The 15,558-nt window shown below is 44.7% G+C and overlaps 1 protein-coding gene across 2 annotated transcripts in view; it reads left to right on the top strand.

Annotated features, from left to right (window-relative positions):
• The window catches only part of UBXN6 (UBX domain protein 6), a 277,263-nt gene that overhangs the window by 163,373 nt on the left and 98,332 nt on the right, over nt 1-15,558 (top strand). For both annotated transcript variants that reach the window (XM_029614529.1, XM_029614528.1), the window contains exons 8-9: nt 5,968-6,187; nt 6,695-6,825. In XM_029614529.1, coding sequence (XP_029470389.1) covers nt 5,968-6,187; nt 6,695-6,825 — 351 coding nt within the window. The remainder of the gene's footprint in view (nt 1-5,967; nt 6,188-6,694; nt 6,826-15,558) is intronic.

Below are 15,558 nucleotides of genomic sequence, written 5' to 3'. Positions count from 1 at the left end.
AAAAAACAATCCTACCTCCTTATTCTTCTAGATCTATCCGCTGCCTTTGATACGGTAAAACACACCATACTTATAGACCAACTAGCCAACATAGGTATCAAAGGCTCAGCTCTCAGCTGGTTTCAGTCCTTCCTAAGCAACAGATTCTATAAAGTCAGGATAAACAACAAGGAATCGCTTCCAGTTCTTTCAGATCAAGGAGTCCCTCAAGGATCTTCACTCTCACCCACCCTCTTCAATATCTATCTCCTCCCTCTTTGCCACCTGCTCTCAAACCTCAAGCTTATCCATTACCTCTACGCAGATGACATCCAAATCCTTATCCCGATTTCAGAATCCCTTCAAAAAACGATCAGCTACTGGAATGACTGACTACAGCCAATTAAAGACTTACTCTCAAGCCTCAATTTAGTATTGAATGCCAACAAAACCGAAATGCTCATTATCTCCCAAGATCCCCTCACCATCTCTTCAAGCTCCTCTCAACCAAACTCAATTAGCAAGTTCTCACCAGACGTCAGGGATCTTGGAGCCTGGCTAGACAACAATCTAAACCTAAAAAAGTTTGTAAACAATACCGCAAAGGACTGCTTTTACAAACTGCAAGTCCTCAGAAAGCTAAAACCCCTCCTTCACTTCTGACTTCCGGCTAGTACTTCAATCCATCATACTATCTAAGCTCGATTATTGCAACTCCCTCCTTCTCGGTCTACCCTCAAATACCATCAAACCCTTACAAATGGTTCAAAACGCCGCTGCCAGAATACTTACAAACTCTAATAAAAGAGATCACATCACTCCAATCCTTCGTAACCTACATTGGCTTCCTATTAACCACAGGATCCTCTATAAAGTGCTCACAATTATTCACAAAGCAACATACAATCTTGCTCCGATCATGTTAAGCACCCAACTCCAACCTCATACTTCATCCAGACCAATTAGAAGCGCATACAAAGGCACATTGCAAGCCCCACAGGTAAAATCATCACTGAGCAAAAGAGCACTATCTTCAGGAGGCCCCCACCAATGGAATGCGCTCCCCCCAGATCTAAGACTAGAACCAAGTCATCAGGAGTTCAAAAAAAAGCTAAAAACATGGCTTTTCCGTCAAGCCTTCCCAGACATCTAATGCTACCTAATCAAGTCTTTTAACCCAAATCATGGGTTATCTCACTGTTTTTCCTATTATGATTTTTTTCAACTGTACCTTAATTTTTGAGCTCTTTCATCTTTTGTATTTATACTGTACTCACACTCCATTTACTCTATCTCTTTTATATTTATTTTCTATATAATATTTATTACTACATTACTATGTTTAATTGGTTATCTATTCTATTTGTTCCATCATTATTGTTATTGTTCTATTGTTACCTGTTTTATTGTTCAACTGTTCTATGTAAAGCCCACTACTCTTTTTGGGCATTTAAAAGTTGTATGTAAACCGGATTGATTTGTAGTTCCTACAAGAACTTCGGTCTATAAAAATTAAAAATAAATAAATAAATATAAATATTCTTAACAAGCCTTTGAGGCAGTGGTGACGAATTTACAGATTGCTTCCTGTTACGCCCTAGTGGTGAGATCTTGTCTGCTTCTCACTCAGGAGGTTGAGTCTGAAGGGAATTCCAGAGCGGTTTTGGAGCCTGCTGCCGCTTTTTTAGCAGACTCAGGCTGTGATTTGGTCTGGACCTCTGTCAGAGGAGTGGCTTCCGTAGTAGTGGCCAAGCATCAATTCTGGTTGTGAAATTGGTCAGCTGACACAGCTTCCAAAGCCAGTCTTACCAAGATGCCCTTTAAAGGCTCGCTCTTGTTTTGAGAGCGAGTTGGATAAACTGGCCAGTAAGTGGGGAAAGTTTCTGGTTCCTCAATTGCCGGAAGATGATAAAACTGTTGCAGTGCCCCTTTGGTATGAGAGGCTGTTTCTGGGGTTCCAGGTGTTTTCGTCCTTAGAGAGGCGGAACGACCTTCAGCGGACTCATCCTTTCAGTAGGTCTCTGTCCTTTTGTACCTGGCAGCCCAAGAGAGGAGTGAGCTCAGGTGGTAGACCTACCCGAGCTTCCCAATGAAAGTTTGCTGACCCACCTTTTGGAACAGGAAATAGGGGGATATCTCTCTTAGAAGAAGCAGGCAGTGGAGTTCACGCTTCAAAGGCTCCTCAGACTGAGGGCTGTAGTTCTGGTGCCCATGTCTGGGGGCGATATTTCATTTTTTTGTTGTGCCCAAGAAGGAGGGCTCCTTTCATCCCATCTTGGATCTCAAGAGGGTCAACAATCACTTGAAGGTGACTCATTTTTTAGTGTAAATCTTACTCTTCTCTAATACTATAGGTGCAGTTGGGGCAATTTCTGACCTCCTTGGATCTGTCAGAGGCTTACCTTCATATTCGCATCAAATTGGAACACCAACTCTTTCTACGCTTTGTGGTGTTGGGGCGCCATTATCAGTTTATGGCGCTGCCTTTTGGTCTCGCCAACACTCCCAGAACATTTTCCAAGATTATGGTGGTGGTAGCAGCAGCCTTGTGAAAAGAAGGAATCCTGGTGCACCCGTATTTGGACTCTGTGTGCTGCGGCAGTCAAAAAAGCAAACAGAATGTTGGAAATTATTAGAAAGGGAATGGTGAATAAAATGGAAAATGTCATAATGCCTCTGTTTCACTCCATGGTGAGACTGCACCTTGAATACTGTGTACGATTCTGGTCACTGCATCTCAAAAAAGATGTAGTTGCAATGGAGAAGGTACAGAGAAGGGTGACCAAAATGATAAAGGGGATGGAATAGCTCTCCTATGAGGAAAGACTAAAGAGGTTAGGACTGTTCAGCTTGGAGAAGAGACGGCTGAGGGGGGATATGATAGAGGTGTTTAAAATCATGAGAGGTCTAGAAAGGGTAAATGTGAATCTTTCAGATAATAGAAAGACTAGGGGGCACTCCATGAAGTTAGCATGTGGCACATTTAAAACTAATCGGAGAAAGTTCTTTTTCACTCAGCGCACAACTAAACTCTGGAATTTGTTGCCAGGGAATGTGGTTAGTGCAGTTAATGTGGCTGGTTTTAAAAAAGGATTGGATAAGTTCTTGGAGAGAAGTCCATTATATGCTATTAATCAAGTTGACTTAGAAAATAGCCACTGCTATTACTAGCATCAGTAGCAAGGGATCTACTTAGTTTTTGGGTACTTGCTAGGTACTTGTAGCCTGGATTGGCCACTGTTGGAAACAGGATGCTAGGCTTGATGGACCTTTGGTGTGACCCGGTATGGCAATTTCTTATGCTGTTATGACTGGCTGATTCGAGCCAAGTCTCAGGAAGCGAGCCGCCTGGTGACACACAAGGTGATCTCCTTATTGAAGGAGCTCGGGTGGTGAACCTGACCAAGAGCAATCTTCAACCATCCCAGTCGGCGGAGTATCTGGGGGTCCAGTTTGACACGGGACAGGACAGAGTTTTCCTACTAGAAGTTAGGATCCAGAGATTGATGTCTGTTGCATCTGTTGATGAACACCGTATGCCTGACAGTGTGGTCCTACCTACAGGTACTCTGCTTGATGGCAGCTACCCTGGAAGTGGTGCCGTGGGCAAGGGCGCTTATGCGTCCTCTTCAGAGCTCTCTGCTATCTTGTTGGTACTCGCAGTCTAAGGATTATGCGGTTCAGCTCCTTGCCGATGGAAATCTGCTCCCACCTCCAGTGGTGGTTGCAGGAGGATCATCTGAGAAAGGGAGATGGCTGTGCCTTAGTTTTCTCAGTCATTGAGAGATGCCTTCCTGAAGTCCTCTTGTTTCTCTTTATAAAAGAAAAGAGCCCTAAAGACAACACTGGAGCATCTTCAATTGACAATTTATTTTGTGTTTCCAAAGAAAGAAAGCATGTTCAGACCCATTCTAGACCTCAAACAGGTAAACAAACCCTTGAAGATACCTCATTTCTGCATGGAAACTCCTTGGTGATTGTAGCAGTGAGGAAAGGGAATTTCTAACAACCCCTGGATCTTTCCAAAGCATATCCCTTACTATCAATACATCCATCAGATCAGAATGTACCTCAGGTTTCCGTTCCTGGGTGGCGGTGAAGGGGCGGGTGAGTTATCATTCCCAACGATACCCTTTGGCTTGGAAACTGTATCAAGGCTTTTTCCAAGGTGATAGTAGTGGTGGTGGTAGGCTTACACAAGGAAGGCGTATTTAGACAATTGGCTGATTGGGGCAAGGTTAGAAGAGGAAGCTTCATATTCGCTAGCAATAGTGCTACAGCTTTTACAGGATCTGGTTACATCTGATGCTTTTTCAGACCGTGGAGTACTTAGGGATGCACTTTGTACTCAGAAGGCCATGGTGTTCATGACATAAGATAATCAGGCTTAGGTTGCAGATTAGGAATATTTAGAGGTCAAAATCACCCAGGGTATGGGATTAACTGCAGGTTCTGGGTTCCATGGTGGCGACGTTGGACTGTGTTCTGTGGACAAGGGCTCATATGTGGCTATTGCGGAAGTTACTATTGACAAGATGGAATGCAAGTCATAAGACTTTTGAGGTGAGGTTAGACTCTATGGCGGAAGCCAAAGACTACCTAGGATGGTGGCTTTCTATCTGGTCAGAGGGAATACCCTTTGAATTCCCAGACTGGGTAATTGCCTTGATGGATTGGCCACTGTTGGAGACAGGATGCTGGGCTTGATGGACCCTTGGTCTTGACCCAGTATGGCATGTTCTTACGGATGCCAGTCTGAAGGAATAGGGTGCCCATTATTAGAGCAGATTGACTTGGGGAGATCTATAACATGACTGAGGTGTCATGGTCCATCAATTACCTAGAAACAAAAGCCATAAAGAGAGCCCTTTTGATTAAGGGCAGATTGGTCCAAATGTTTTCAGACAATGCAATGATAGTAACCTAAATAAATTATCAAGGGGACATGAGAAGTTGCCCAGTGGCAGCAGAAACAGAGCTCTTGTTCAGGTGGGCAGAGTAATATCTCCAAGCGCTTTCAGCCTCTCATATCGCTGGAGTAAAAACCTTCATGTGGACTATTTGAGTTGCCATGCCCTGGACCTGGGAAAGCCTTGTCACATAGAGATCCATGTATAAAATTCTTAGACGCTGGAGTTTCCATTCAGTCCCTTCCTTTTTGCCTAAGATGGTCTCACAGTTTCATTTAAAGCAGTTGGTGAAATAGCCATCGTTCAAGAGGATTCAAAAGAAGAATTTAAGGATCTTTATTTTTCAGATGTTAAGAGCAACTTGTTCAGATACTTGAAAGTGACCAATTATTTTTTGGGGTTTGCTGCCTTTGCTTGACAGAAGAAAGGGGATGCAGCCTCGAAAGCCACCATAGTCAGGTAGATTAAAGAGGCTATTGGTTTGGCTTATAATTGCTAAGGGGTTATCAGTTTTCAAGGGTTTAAGGGGTCAGGCGACGATGTGGGCTTAGTTGCATTCATTGGAGATGATATGCAGAGCAGCCACATGGGCATTCTTGCATGCTTTCAAGCACTACTGGTTAGATGTGCAGGGTAGGGATGTGACTTCCTTTGGGGCAAGTGTCCTGAGGGCAGGTTTGTCGGGCTCCCTCCCACACTAAGGGAGGCTTGGGTATATTCCATGCATTCTAGACTGGTCTGGTGGGATGATGAGGAATTTGTGCAGACATCCTACTGTGTAATTTCTTTCTCAGAATGGAAATAGATAATAGTTGAGGCCCTTGCTTGTTGGAGGTTCCATTTTGTGATTCCCCTGCTGGTAGGGGGGGAAAGTTTTGATGTTTTGCTTTGATACAGTTATGTTGGAGTGCTGCAAGCTTTACAGTGCCCTATAAGGGATGACGTCTGCAAGTCAGTTGTTCTGTCGCTATCTGCTGGCAGAAGGGCTATATCCATGTATTCTGTACTGGTCTAGTTGGACTCAAGGAAAGAAAATTAGCAAGTAAGAAATTTAATTTTTCCTTTGTATATGTTACAGAGACAACAGAGGACTTCTATGTGCTGAAGGAGGAGGTTTTGGCAAACCTAGATGACCTTAAGCAACATAAAAATAAACTGCTGAGCATGGAGCCAATTAAAGCAAAACTAGATCGCCAGCCTTGTGTATTCCAGCCCTCTCCGCAAGCTTCCCAGTTTGAACTGCCCAGTGACTTCTATAATCTCACCATTGATGATATAAAACGGGAACAGAAGCAAAGGTAGGTCAGCCATACAAGCTTAGCAGAAATGAAACTTGCCAGCACATTGGTAGTAAATCTTGAAACAGACTCTTTAGGAAATAAATCCTACAGCTTGAAGGAAAACGTGTCTTGGGAATATGCAAGGTAGGCAGTGAGCTATGAAATGCCTGAAGAAACAGTGTGGGCTACAATTATTCCACCACTGTTTTTGGCTAGATAGTGTGGGTGTTTGTTTTTTTTTAAACATACATTGTAGATGACAGCAGAAAAAGGCTGGATGAAACTATTGGTCTATGAAACTATTCCTCTCCACACTGTTAAGGATATATTCCACCTGACAGGCAGAGCATGACCACTTGTAAGATCTCTCCGTATTCCAGGGTTTTTGTTTTAGAAGGTTGAAGCCATTGCATGGTAATAAAGATTTGGTGCTGATTTCCAGGAGGTGCAGAACTGTTCTGAAAGGCCTGCATACAGGTTTCACTAAACTATATTTCATGTCTTCTCTGATCTCTTTTTCCAAAGGACGGAAGTAGCAGAGAGGCACGCTATGCTACGGACTAAAGCCATGCGAGAGAGAGAGGAACAGAGAGAAATGCGAAAATACAACTACACTCTCCTACGAATTCGGCTTCCGGATGGATACATTTTACAAGGTTTACAAAAAAAAAGCTGCTCATTCATGTCCTGGTGATCTCCCACAGCTAGTGAGGTTTTCAGGATATCCACATGAATATATATGATGCATGCATATTCATTATGTCTGGTCTGAGCCAGCCAGTGTTCTTCTTCTATCTGTCTCACAGACATTAAATGGCTGAACTCTTAAGTCGAGCCGCCACCAGAGTGGGGAAGAAGAAAGCTACTGGATGATCTTATCTGTGCCAAAGGGGGGGGGGGGGGGGGGTGTGTGTTTAAGCTACGCTATACTTCTGCTGCCCTAGTTTCATTGCCCAAACTACGCCAGAGCACATTCTTAATGAGATCAAGTGCTTAACTACCCCTTTGGAAACTGTGTTGGGAAGACGATTCAAAGCCTGGTTATAGTTGATAGGTTTGTTACGAAGTTATGGGATTTTTTAAGGAGTGGGAGGGAGAGCAGAGTTGCTTACCTGCAATTAGTGTTCGCCATAGACACAGGTTTAACAGCCCCACATGTGGGTGATGTCATTGCGGGCACCATATACAGAGTATGTCGACTTACTGGCTAAAAGTCTAGAAGTTTGCATGTGTGCAGTAGGCACTACACCAAGCATCCCTCAATGAAGCATCCAGTCTATGTGAAAGTTTGTTTGTTTGTTTATTTATTTATTTATTTATTTATTTAAAAACTCTTCTATACCGTCGTTAAGTTGGAGAAACATCACAACGGTTTACATATAGGCACGATAACAACTATGAGTTGAGTTTACAGCATGTAGTGTAAAGAGGTGATTACATTTTATGGAGAAGAAATGTGGTACTATTAATTCTGTTAATCACAGATACCCCAGTTACATGTTAGCAACTTTGCTTTCTCTTCTTACAAGCAGGGTGAACATTGCCACATGTAGGGGCTCCACACTAAGTGTTGTTTTGTTCACCCCTTGGACAACCTGCTGTTTGAGCAATTTGTGGGAGGAGTCTGATCTCCTATATTTTAAATAGATTTTTCAGAATTGACTGATTGAGCCTAGTGTTCTGACAGAAGTCAGCCTAGGTAGTAGTGGTAGGACCTAGTGTGTGGCTACCTTACAAATTTCTTGGAGAGGTTGATGCAGTGTATGCTGGGGAAATAACCATTGCCCTGACCTGATAAGCATGTACATGGTCCTGTGATGAGTGATCTACTTTTTAATATCAAATGGACCTGCAGTTAAAGATCCAATTAATTGTACTTTTGTTCACAGACCTTTCCAGTCTGTTTGGGTCATAGGAGAAAAAAAGCTATATATTTTATATATATATATATATATATATATATATATATATATTTATTTATTTAAGGTTTTTTTTTTATGTACAGAACATTTGTGTTAACCTCACGTCAGTTTACTATAAGGATAAACCATTATTCTTTGTCCAGTTAAACATGTTAAGTTAATTATACTAAAAATAATGTAAAATAAAATAGATAAAAAACAAAAATATAAATGTTAGCAACATTTGAAAAATTAAGAAAATTGCCCTTTAAAGTTACTAAATAAAATAAAATTTAAAATCGAATCTATTGTAAGCTATAAAAAATTAGAAAATAATAAAATACAATTATTAAATTCAAAAAACATGATATACATTAATTTAAAAAAACTCCTTATCACCCAGCTATTTACATTCTTAATATCAAATCTCCCACTAAGACCATCGCCCTAACCCTCTTCCCCCCCCCCGGGCAATAGCCCTGGGAGGCACATCTTCAGTGCAAGAGAACAATGCATCACCTGGAGAGCATGTCCTTTCTACAGGTTCACTTCCTGCTCCACCAGGATGATGCTCTCCAACCAGGAGACCTTCTCCTTCAAGGCAGCACCAGAGCTGCCAGACTGGAGTTGGGACTTGGCTACTATGTCCCTGAAGGTCTCATCTGTAAACCTCTGTTCTAATTTCCTTTGTCCTGTCCAAATAGGTCAAAGGTCTTTCACCATCAGGTTTATGTAATGCTATCTCTTTCTGTAGCATATGCGCTTAGGATACGGGAGCAGGATAATTTCCTGATTTAAATAAAAATTTAGGACTACTTAGTTTTGTATACTCATTCCACGTATTTGGCTATTTTGTTGGGAAGAACACTGTATATGGAGGGTAGGTAACCATAAGAACGTAAACGTGAGCTTACAGTTTGTGTATTTGTTATAAAAAGCTAGCCAAAAGGTAAGAAAAAGTTTAGAGTTTGTGTGTTTCTTTCCTTCCCACCCCTAGCTCATCCTTTGATTTATAGGCAGGAGACACTTTAACATTAAAAAATCAATCAGCCTTGTATCTAAAACACAGAATTGCCCCAGCCCGTATCAAGAGTTTAATTATCCCGTTGCAGGTCCCCTACCAGATTAATCGTGAATATACCAATAAATTTTAAAGGACTCTTATTTACACATTCCTATCCCATAGCAACTTACACTTAGCTAAGAACACAACAAAATTTAAAATGTCACAAATGTGATTTCTTTTTTTTTTTCTTACCTGCCGAAGAAAGGTTGTATGTGTGCACCCAGTGCAAAGAGCTCCTAGCTTTCGGAGAACAAGTCTGATCTCTGGAGGCTAGAATGGTAGATTTGGAGGAACTGAAGCAGACAGAGGTTTACAGATGAGACCTTTAGGGACATAGTAGCCAAGTCCCAACTCCAGTCTGGCAGCTCTGTTGCTGCCTTGAAGGAGAAGGTCTCCTGGTTGGAGAGCATCATCCTGGTGGAGCAGAAAGTGAACCTGTAGAAAGGACCTGCTCTCCAGGTGATGCATTGTTCTCTTGCACTGAAGATGTACCTCCCAGGGGGAAAGGGTTAGGTCGACGGTCATAGTGGGAGATTTGATATTAAGAATATAAATAGCTGGGTGACTGGGCCTGAGGATCGCCTGATAACATGCCTGGCTGGTGCAAAGATGGCGGACGTCACGCATCACCTAGATAGGATTTTAGACAGTGCTGGGGAGGAGCTGGCTGTCATGGTACATGTGGGCACCAATGACAAAGGAAAATGCGGGAGGGAGGTTCTGAAAGCCAAATCTAGGCTCTTGTAGAAAGCTGAAATATAGAACATCCAGGGTAGCATTCTCTGACATGCTCCCTGTTCCACGTGCAGGTCCCCAGAGGCAGGCAGAGCTCTGGAGTCTCAATGCATGGATGAGACAATGGTGCAAGGAAGAGGATTCAGTTTTGTAAGGAACTAGGAAACGTTTTGCAGAAGGGGGAGTCTCTTCTGAAAGAATGGGCTCCACCTTAACCAGGGTGGAACCAGGCTGCTGGCATTACCCTTGAAAAAGGAGTTCCTGTTATTACCCCAGATCAGTCCAGACAAGTGGGCTTTGCATCCCTACTAGCAAATGGAGGCAGAGAACTAAAACCTTTGAGGTACTGCTACATAAGAGTTCTACCTGCAGTCCTTCATTATTACTGTCTCCAGCAGATTATAGAGGTACAAACCTGCAGTTAAAGAAGGAGAGAACAGAGAAAAGAAGTTAGAAGATGCTTCCTGAGGTGTTAGGATCCTTCATGGGCCATAGCTCAGGTTGAGCCGGGTAAGTGGGGGGTTTGTAATCCCTGATCAGCTTAAGCCCACAGCAGATCCAGGGGTCTGACAACCCAGGGCTCCTGTTTCCCTCTTATCCCTTGAAGGCTCCTTCCCAGAGGTGTTGCCAGCAGCAGGGAAGTATTCCTTTTTTTTGCTTGAATTTCTTCCTTTGCTGAGGCTGCTGTTTCTTTAAAGAAAAAAAAATGTTTTCACGTAGATAAGCAGCTGAATTAGCCATGCTGTCTGGGTACGTCTTCCGTGCCACTAGGTGGCGGAGCTCTCTAAGTATAGCAAAGTCTTGTAGCTGGATGCTCCCTCTTATATCCTCTCTGATTCACCTCAGGCTTCTCAGTCAGTTTTTTTCCACGTGGCAGTTGGCACGCGGAGCTCTGCTCTCCTGTGAGAGAAACTTCTGTGTAGTAAAAAAAAACCGAAAGAAACCAGTGAAAGTCAGCAGCACTTCTTGAATTTAACAATAGAGAGAAGAATGCCACGTCCTGGTTTCAAATTTTGCTCTTGTGGCAAAATTATGTCTGCAACCGATGGCCACAAATCCTGTTACTTGTGTCTGGGTCCCTCCCATGACCAAGTAAATTGTGAGGACTGTGGAGTATGTCTCCACGAGCCCAGCGTCAGCAGGGCAGCCAGGATACAGGATCTTCAAGCCAGGGCTTTGGGTTCCTATACCCCATCTGAGTCCTCGGTAAGGTCTTCACCAGGCCCAAAGAGAAGGAAAAGGTCTCCCTCATCGAGGAGAGCCTCCTCAGTAAGACCCCCTGGGGTCAGAACACCCACCGCTGCTTACCCGTGAAAAATCGGGGCACGGTGCTGAGGATGCATCGGTGGGATCACAGACGCGCGCAGCGCATAGAAGATCAACAGACGCACCGACGCAACCCAGAAATTACAAAGCGTCGACGCACCAGAGGGACGCGGGGCCTTAACTTCACCACATCAGCCATCCACTTCGCGACGACCATATTCTACCTCGTCGTCATACAGAAGACCCCCTTTAGGTCATTTAGACCATTTTCATATAACAAACCTCAGCATTATCAACCTTCAAGGCAACAACCGTACCAGCTTCCAGCGCCTCGCCAAAGGGCAAGGGCCCCTCGCCCTCCTCGACAACAAGTGGACCCTCAACCCGCCAAAACTCGGCTCTGCAATCTTCCCTTTAAAGGAAGGAAAATTGCTGTTTGAAGTCCTGAAACAATTGATGAAGGTTTTGGGGGAGTCTAAAGGGAATAAGCTGCTAGAGTGTAAGATGGCAGTCAGGAAGTCTTTTCTGCCTCGCTCTAGGTTTTGGGAGGTGTGTTAGTTTTCGTCCCAATAAGGGTTCTGCACTGTCTTCGGGGCAGAACGAGGGTTCCAGTAGGCAGTGGTCCTTTTTGAGGCATCCATAGAATTCCCTGAGAGGGCTCCGATCAGGGGGTCAGCGGTGGTGGGGCTTCACAATGAAGCCAGGCTGGTTCACTCTCTCAAGATGGAGGTGGAAGGCAGTCTATTACAGTTTTACGAAAAGAGGACCAGGATTACCTTGGACCAATGGGTCCTAGAGGGTAGGGGATGGCTAGGTTTTAGAATTTTTTATCTGGCCTCACTGGACTTGATGGAAGCCTATCTACACACACCCATTCAGGAAGAACATAAGTTTCTTCATGTTATGGTTCTGGGGTAACTTTTCCAGTCTTGTTGATTTGGTGACTGCACCTCGCACGTTCACAAAGGTGATGGTAGTGGTGGCAGCAGCTCTCCGCAGGGAGGGGATCCTAGTTCGTACTTATCTGGACGGCTGGCTTATCCAAGGAAAATCTGAGGAGGTATGCCGGCAGCTTGTGCATGGTGATGGATATGTTGTGGTCATTGAGCTGGGTGGTGAATTTGGCGAAGTATGCTGGAATACTTGGGGCGAAGTTCGATACTCAGCTCAGCAGAATGTTTCTCACCTCGGAGAGGATTCGGAAGTTACAATCCCAGTTGGTGCGGATTTTGCGGATGCCAATGCCCAGGGTTTGGGATTATCTTCAGGTCCTGGGTTCAATGGCATCTGCGTTGCATTTGGATATGGGCTTTTGCCCACATGCACCCTCCACAAGTGTCGTTGCTGTTGCGCTGGAATCTGTTGGAGGAGTTTCATCGGCCTTTAGCGCTGCAGGGTACTTCCAGGTCCAGTCTCTCGTAGTGGCTGTGTCGGCCCAATTTAGAGAAAGGGATGGGCCTGGAGGATCTGGACTGGGTTATAGGGATCATGGATGCCAACTTCAAGAGTTGGGGGGCGATCTGTCAAGAATGGATGGCACAAGGACTATGGTCGCCAGTGGAAGCATCCTGGTCTATCAGTTGCTTGGAAACGAGAGCAGTGTGCAGGGTGTTGGTGGAATTTCTTCCATGAGGTCAAATGGTCAGAGTGTTTTTGGACAATGTGACAATGGTGGCCTATATCAATCAGCAAGGGGGAACGAAGAATCACTCTGTTGCCCATGATGCCCAGGACCTTTTTGTCTGGTCGGAGCGACATTTGCAGGGGATAGCTGCTGCACATGTTGCAGGAGTGGACAATGTGCAAGCAGACTATCTCAGCAAACAACAGTTGGACCCGGGAGAATGGAGCTGTCATAGGAGGCCTTCAGCCTTATCCAGTCTTGTTGAAGCAGTCCTCGCCTGGATCTGAGGGCATTAAGGAGCAATGCCAAGGCAGCAAGTTTTTTCAGCCGCAGATGATAGATTGCAGCCGAGGGCATTGACGCTCTGGTTCTTCCAAGGCCAACAAGGATCCTGCTGTATGTGTTCCCTCTGTGACCATTAATAGGGCGTGTGTTTAGGCGCATCGAGAAGCATCTGGGCAGGTGGTACTGGTGATGCTGGAGAGGCTGCATTGTCCGTGGTTCACAGATCTGGTTCAGCACACAAATGACGGATCCCTGAGATTGGTTCATTTGCAGGGGCTGTTAAGACAAGGTCCTATTTTCTCGGATCGGGTGGATCACTTTTGTCTCATGACTTGACTTTTGAGAGCAGGTGCTTGCGACAAAAAGGATACTCTGAGCCCATGATTTTCAAGAGCTTAGTTTACATTTCCTTGCGAGTTCAGGTGGCAGCCTCGGGGTGTTTCAGAGCTGTACTCCAGGGAAAAAATTGTTGGCCTTACATCTGGATATTGTGAGGTTTTTGAAGGAGGTTCAAGCATCTTAGGCTGCTGGTGCATAGATTGGGTCCAGCGTGGAGTTTAAACTTGTTCTTGCAGGTGCCTTGAGGGCCTCAGTTTTGAGCCGTTGAGAAAGGCGTCGTTAAAGGACCTCACGCTGCAGGCTTTATCCTGTTTGGAACCATTTCTGAAGATTTCAGATGGGGGGTGTCTTTGCGTGCGGTACCCTCGTTCCTATCTAAGGTGGTATCTTAGTTTCACCTGAATCGGACTGTGGAGCTCCTGCCTTCCCGAATTGGTCTGCTGAGTTGCCGGAGACAACAGTCACAAACTGTTTTCAGCGGTCAAATTATTTGTTTGTATTGTTTGGAGATGCCAGAAATAGATGCAAGGCTTCCAAGGGCATGATAGGCCGAAACAATAACTTCCTTCAGCCAACGCACTACCTTCGTAATCAGAGAAGAATTGCAGAGGGGTTGCGTGCGCACCCTACTAGAGAGCACACAGCATTGTGAGCTGAGTGTCCGTATCGCCACAGGAGATTTGTAGAGCGGTGACATGGTTTTCTCCTATTACTTTATCTTGCCATTATCGCTTTTAGATGTTCAGGCTCCAGGAGAGCCGACCTTTGGCGAAAGTGTGTGGAGAGGGGGTCTTTCACATGCCCGCCCAGTGTAGGGGACCTTTGGTATATCCCACTTGTCTGGATTGATCTGGGGTACAAACAGGAAAGGAAAATTGGTTCTTACCTGCTAATTTTCATTCCTGAAGTACCACAGATCAGTCCAGAGACCCAGCCCCTTAATGTTCTCAAGACCGTTACGACAAGTCCGTGTTCTGGCATATTTACTGGAAAGAACTGTCAGAATGTATATATACAGAACCTAAAGAAATTTTCCAGGTTGTGGTTAGCCTCTTGGGTTGACTTGTGGTTTGAAATCCTAAGAAAAATTAGGGAAGCTAACCAAATTTATAATGCAGTAATAATGGGAGGTTTCAGTTACCCCAATATGGACTGGGTAAAATGTAAAATCAGGACATGCTAGACCAGGGATTGGGAACCTTTTTGGCTGAGAGAGCCATGAACGCCACATATTTTAAAATGTAATTCCGTGAGAGCCATACTAACTACAACCCCCCACCCTCCTGACTCCCCCAAGACCTACCAAATTAATTTACTACAACCCCCTACTCTCCTGACGCCCCCAAGACCTGCCAAATTAATTTACTACAACCCCCCATCCTCCTAACCCCCCCCACCAAGACCTGCCAAAAGTCCCTGGTGGTCCAGCAGGGGTCTGGGAGCGATCTCCTGGACTTGGGCTGTCGGCTGCCAGTAGTCAAAATGGCGCCGACGGCCCTTTGCCCTCACTATGTCACTGGGCCGTCGACGCCATTTTGATTACTGGCAGCAGACAGCCCTTTGCCCTTACTATGTCACAGAGGCTACCGCCGCCATTGGTCGACCCCAGTGACATAGTAAGGGCAAAGGGCCGTCGGCGCCATTTTGACTAATGGCAGCCGACAGCCCAAGTCCAGGAGATCGCTCCCGGACCCCCGCTGGACCACCAGGGACTTTTGGCAGGTCTTGGTGGGGGTTGTAGTAAATTAATTTTGGAGGTCTTGAGGGACATCAGGAGGGTGGGGGATTTTGTTAGATTTTTACTTTTTTATTAAAGATTTGTCTGCGAGCCAGATGCAGCCATCAAAAGAGCCATAGGTTCCTGACCCCTGTGCTAGACAGATAAAGTTCCTGGATGGAATAAGTGAGCTTTATGGTTCAGGAACTGCCGAGAGGGGGAGCTATTTTAGATCTAATTCTTAGTGGAGTGCAGGATATGGTGAGAGAGGTAACTGTGGTGGGGCCGCTTGACAATAGTGATCATAACATAATAAAATTTGAATTGATTAGAAGGGGGACAATAAGTAAACCCATGGCTCTAGCACTAAACTTTCAAAACTTTGATCAAATGAGAAAAATAGAAAAAACTAACAGGTGTAGCTACAAAGGTTGAGTGTATGGCAAATATGGACAT

Source organism: Rhinatrema bivittatum, chromosome 8 (assembly GCF_901001135.1).
Source record: "Rhinatrema bivittatum chromosome 8, aRhiBiv1.1, whole genome shotgun sequence".
NCBI classification, from domain to species: Eukaryota; Metazoa; Chordata; class Amphibia; order Gymnophiona; family Rhinatrematidae; genus Rhinatrema; species Rhinatrema bivittatum.
This window is presented reverse-complemented; position numbering and strand designations above follow the sequence as displayed.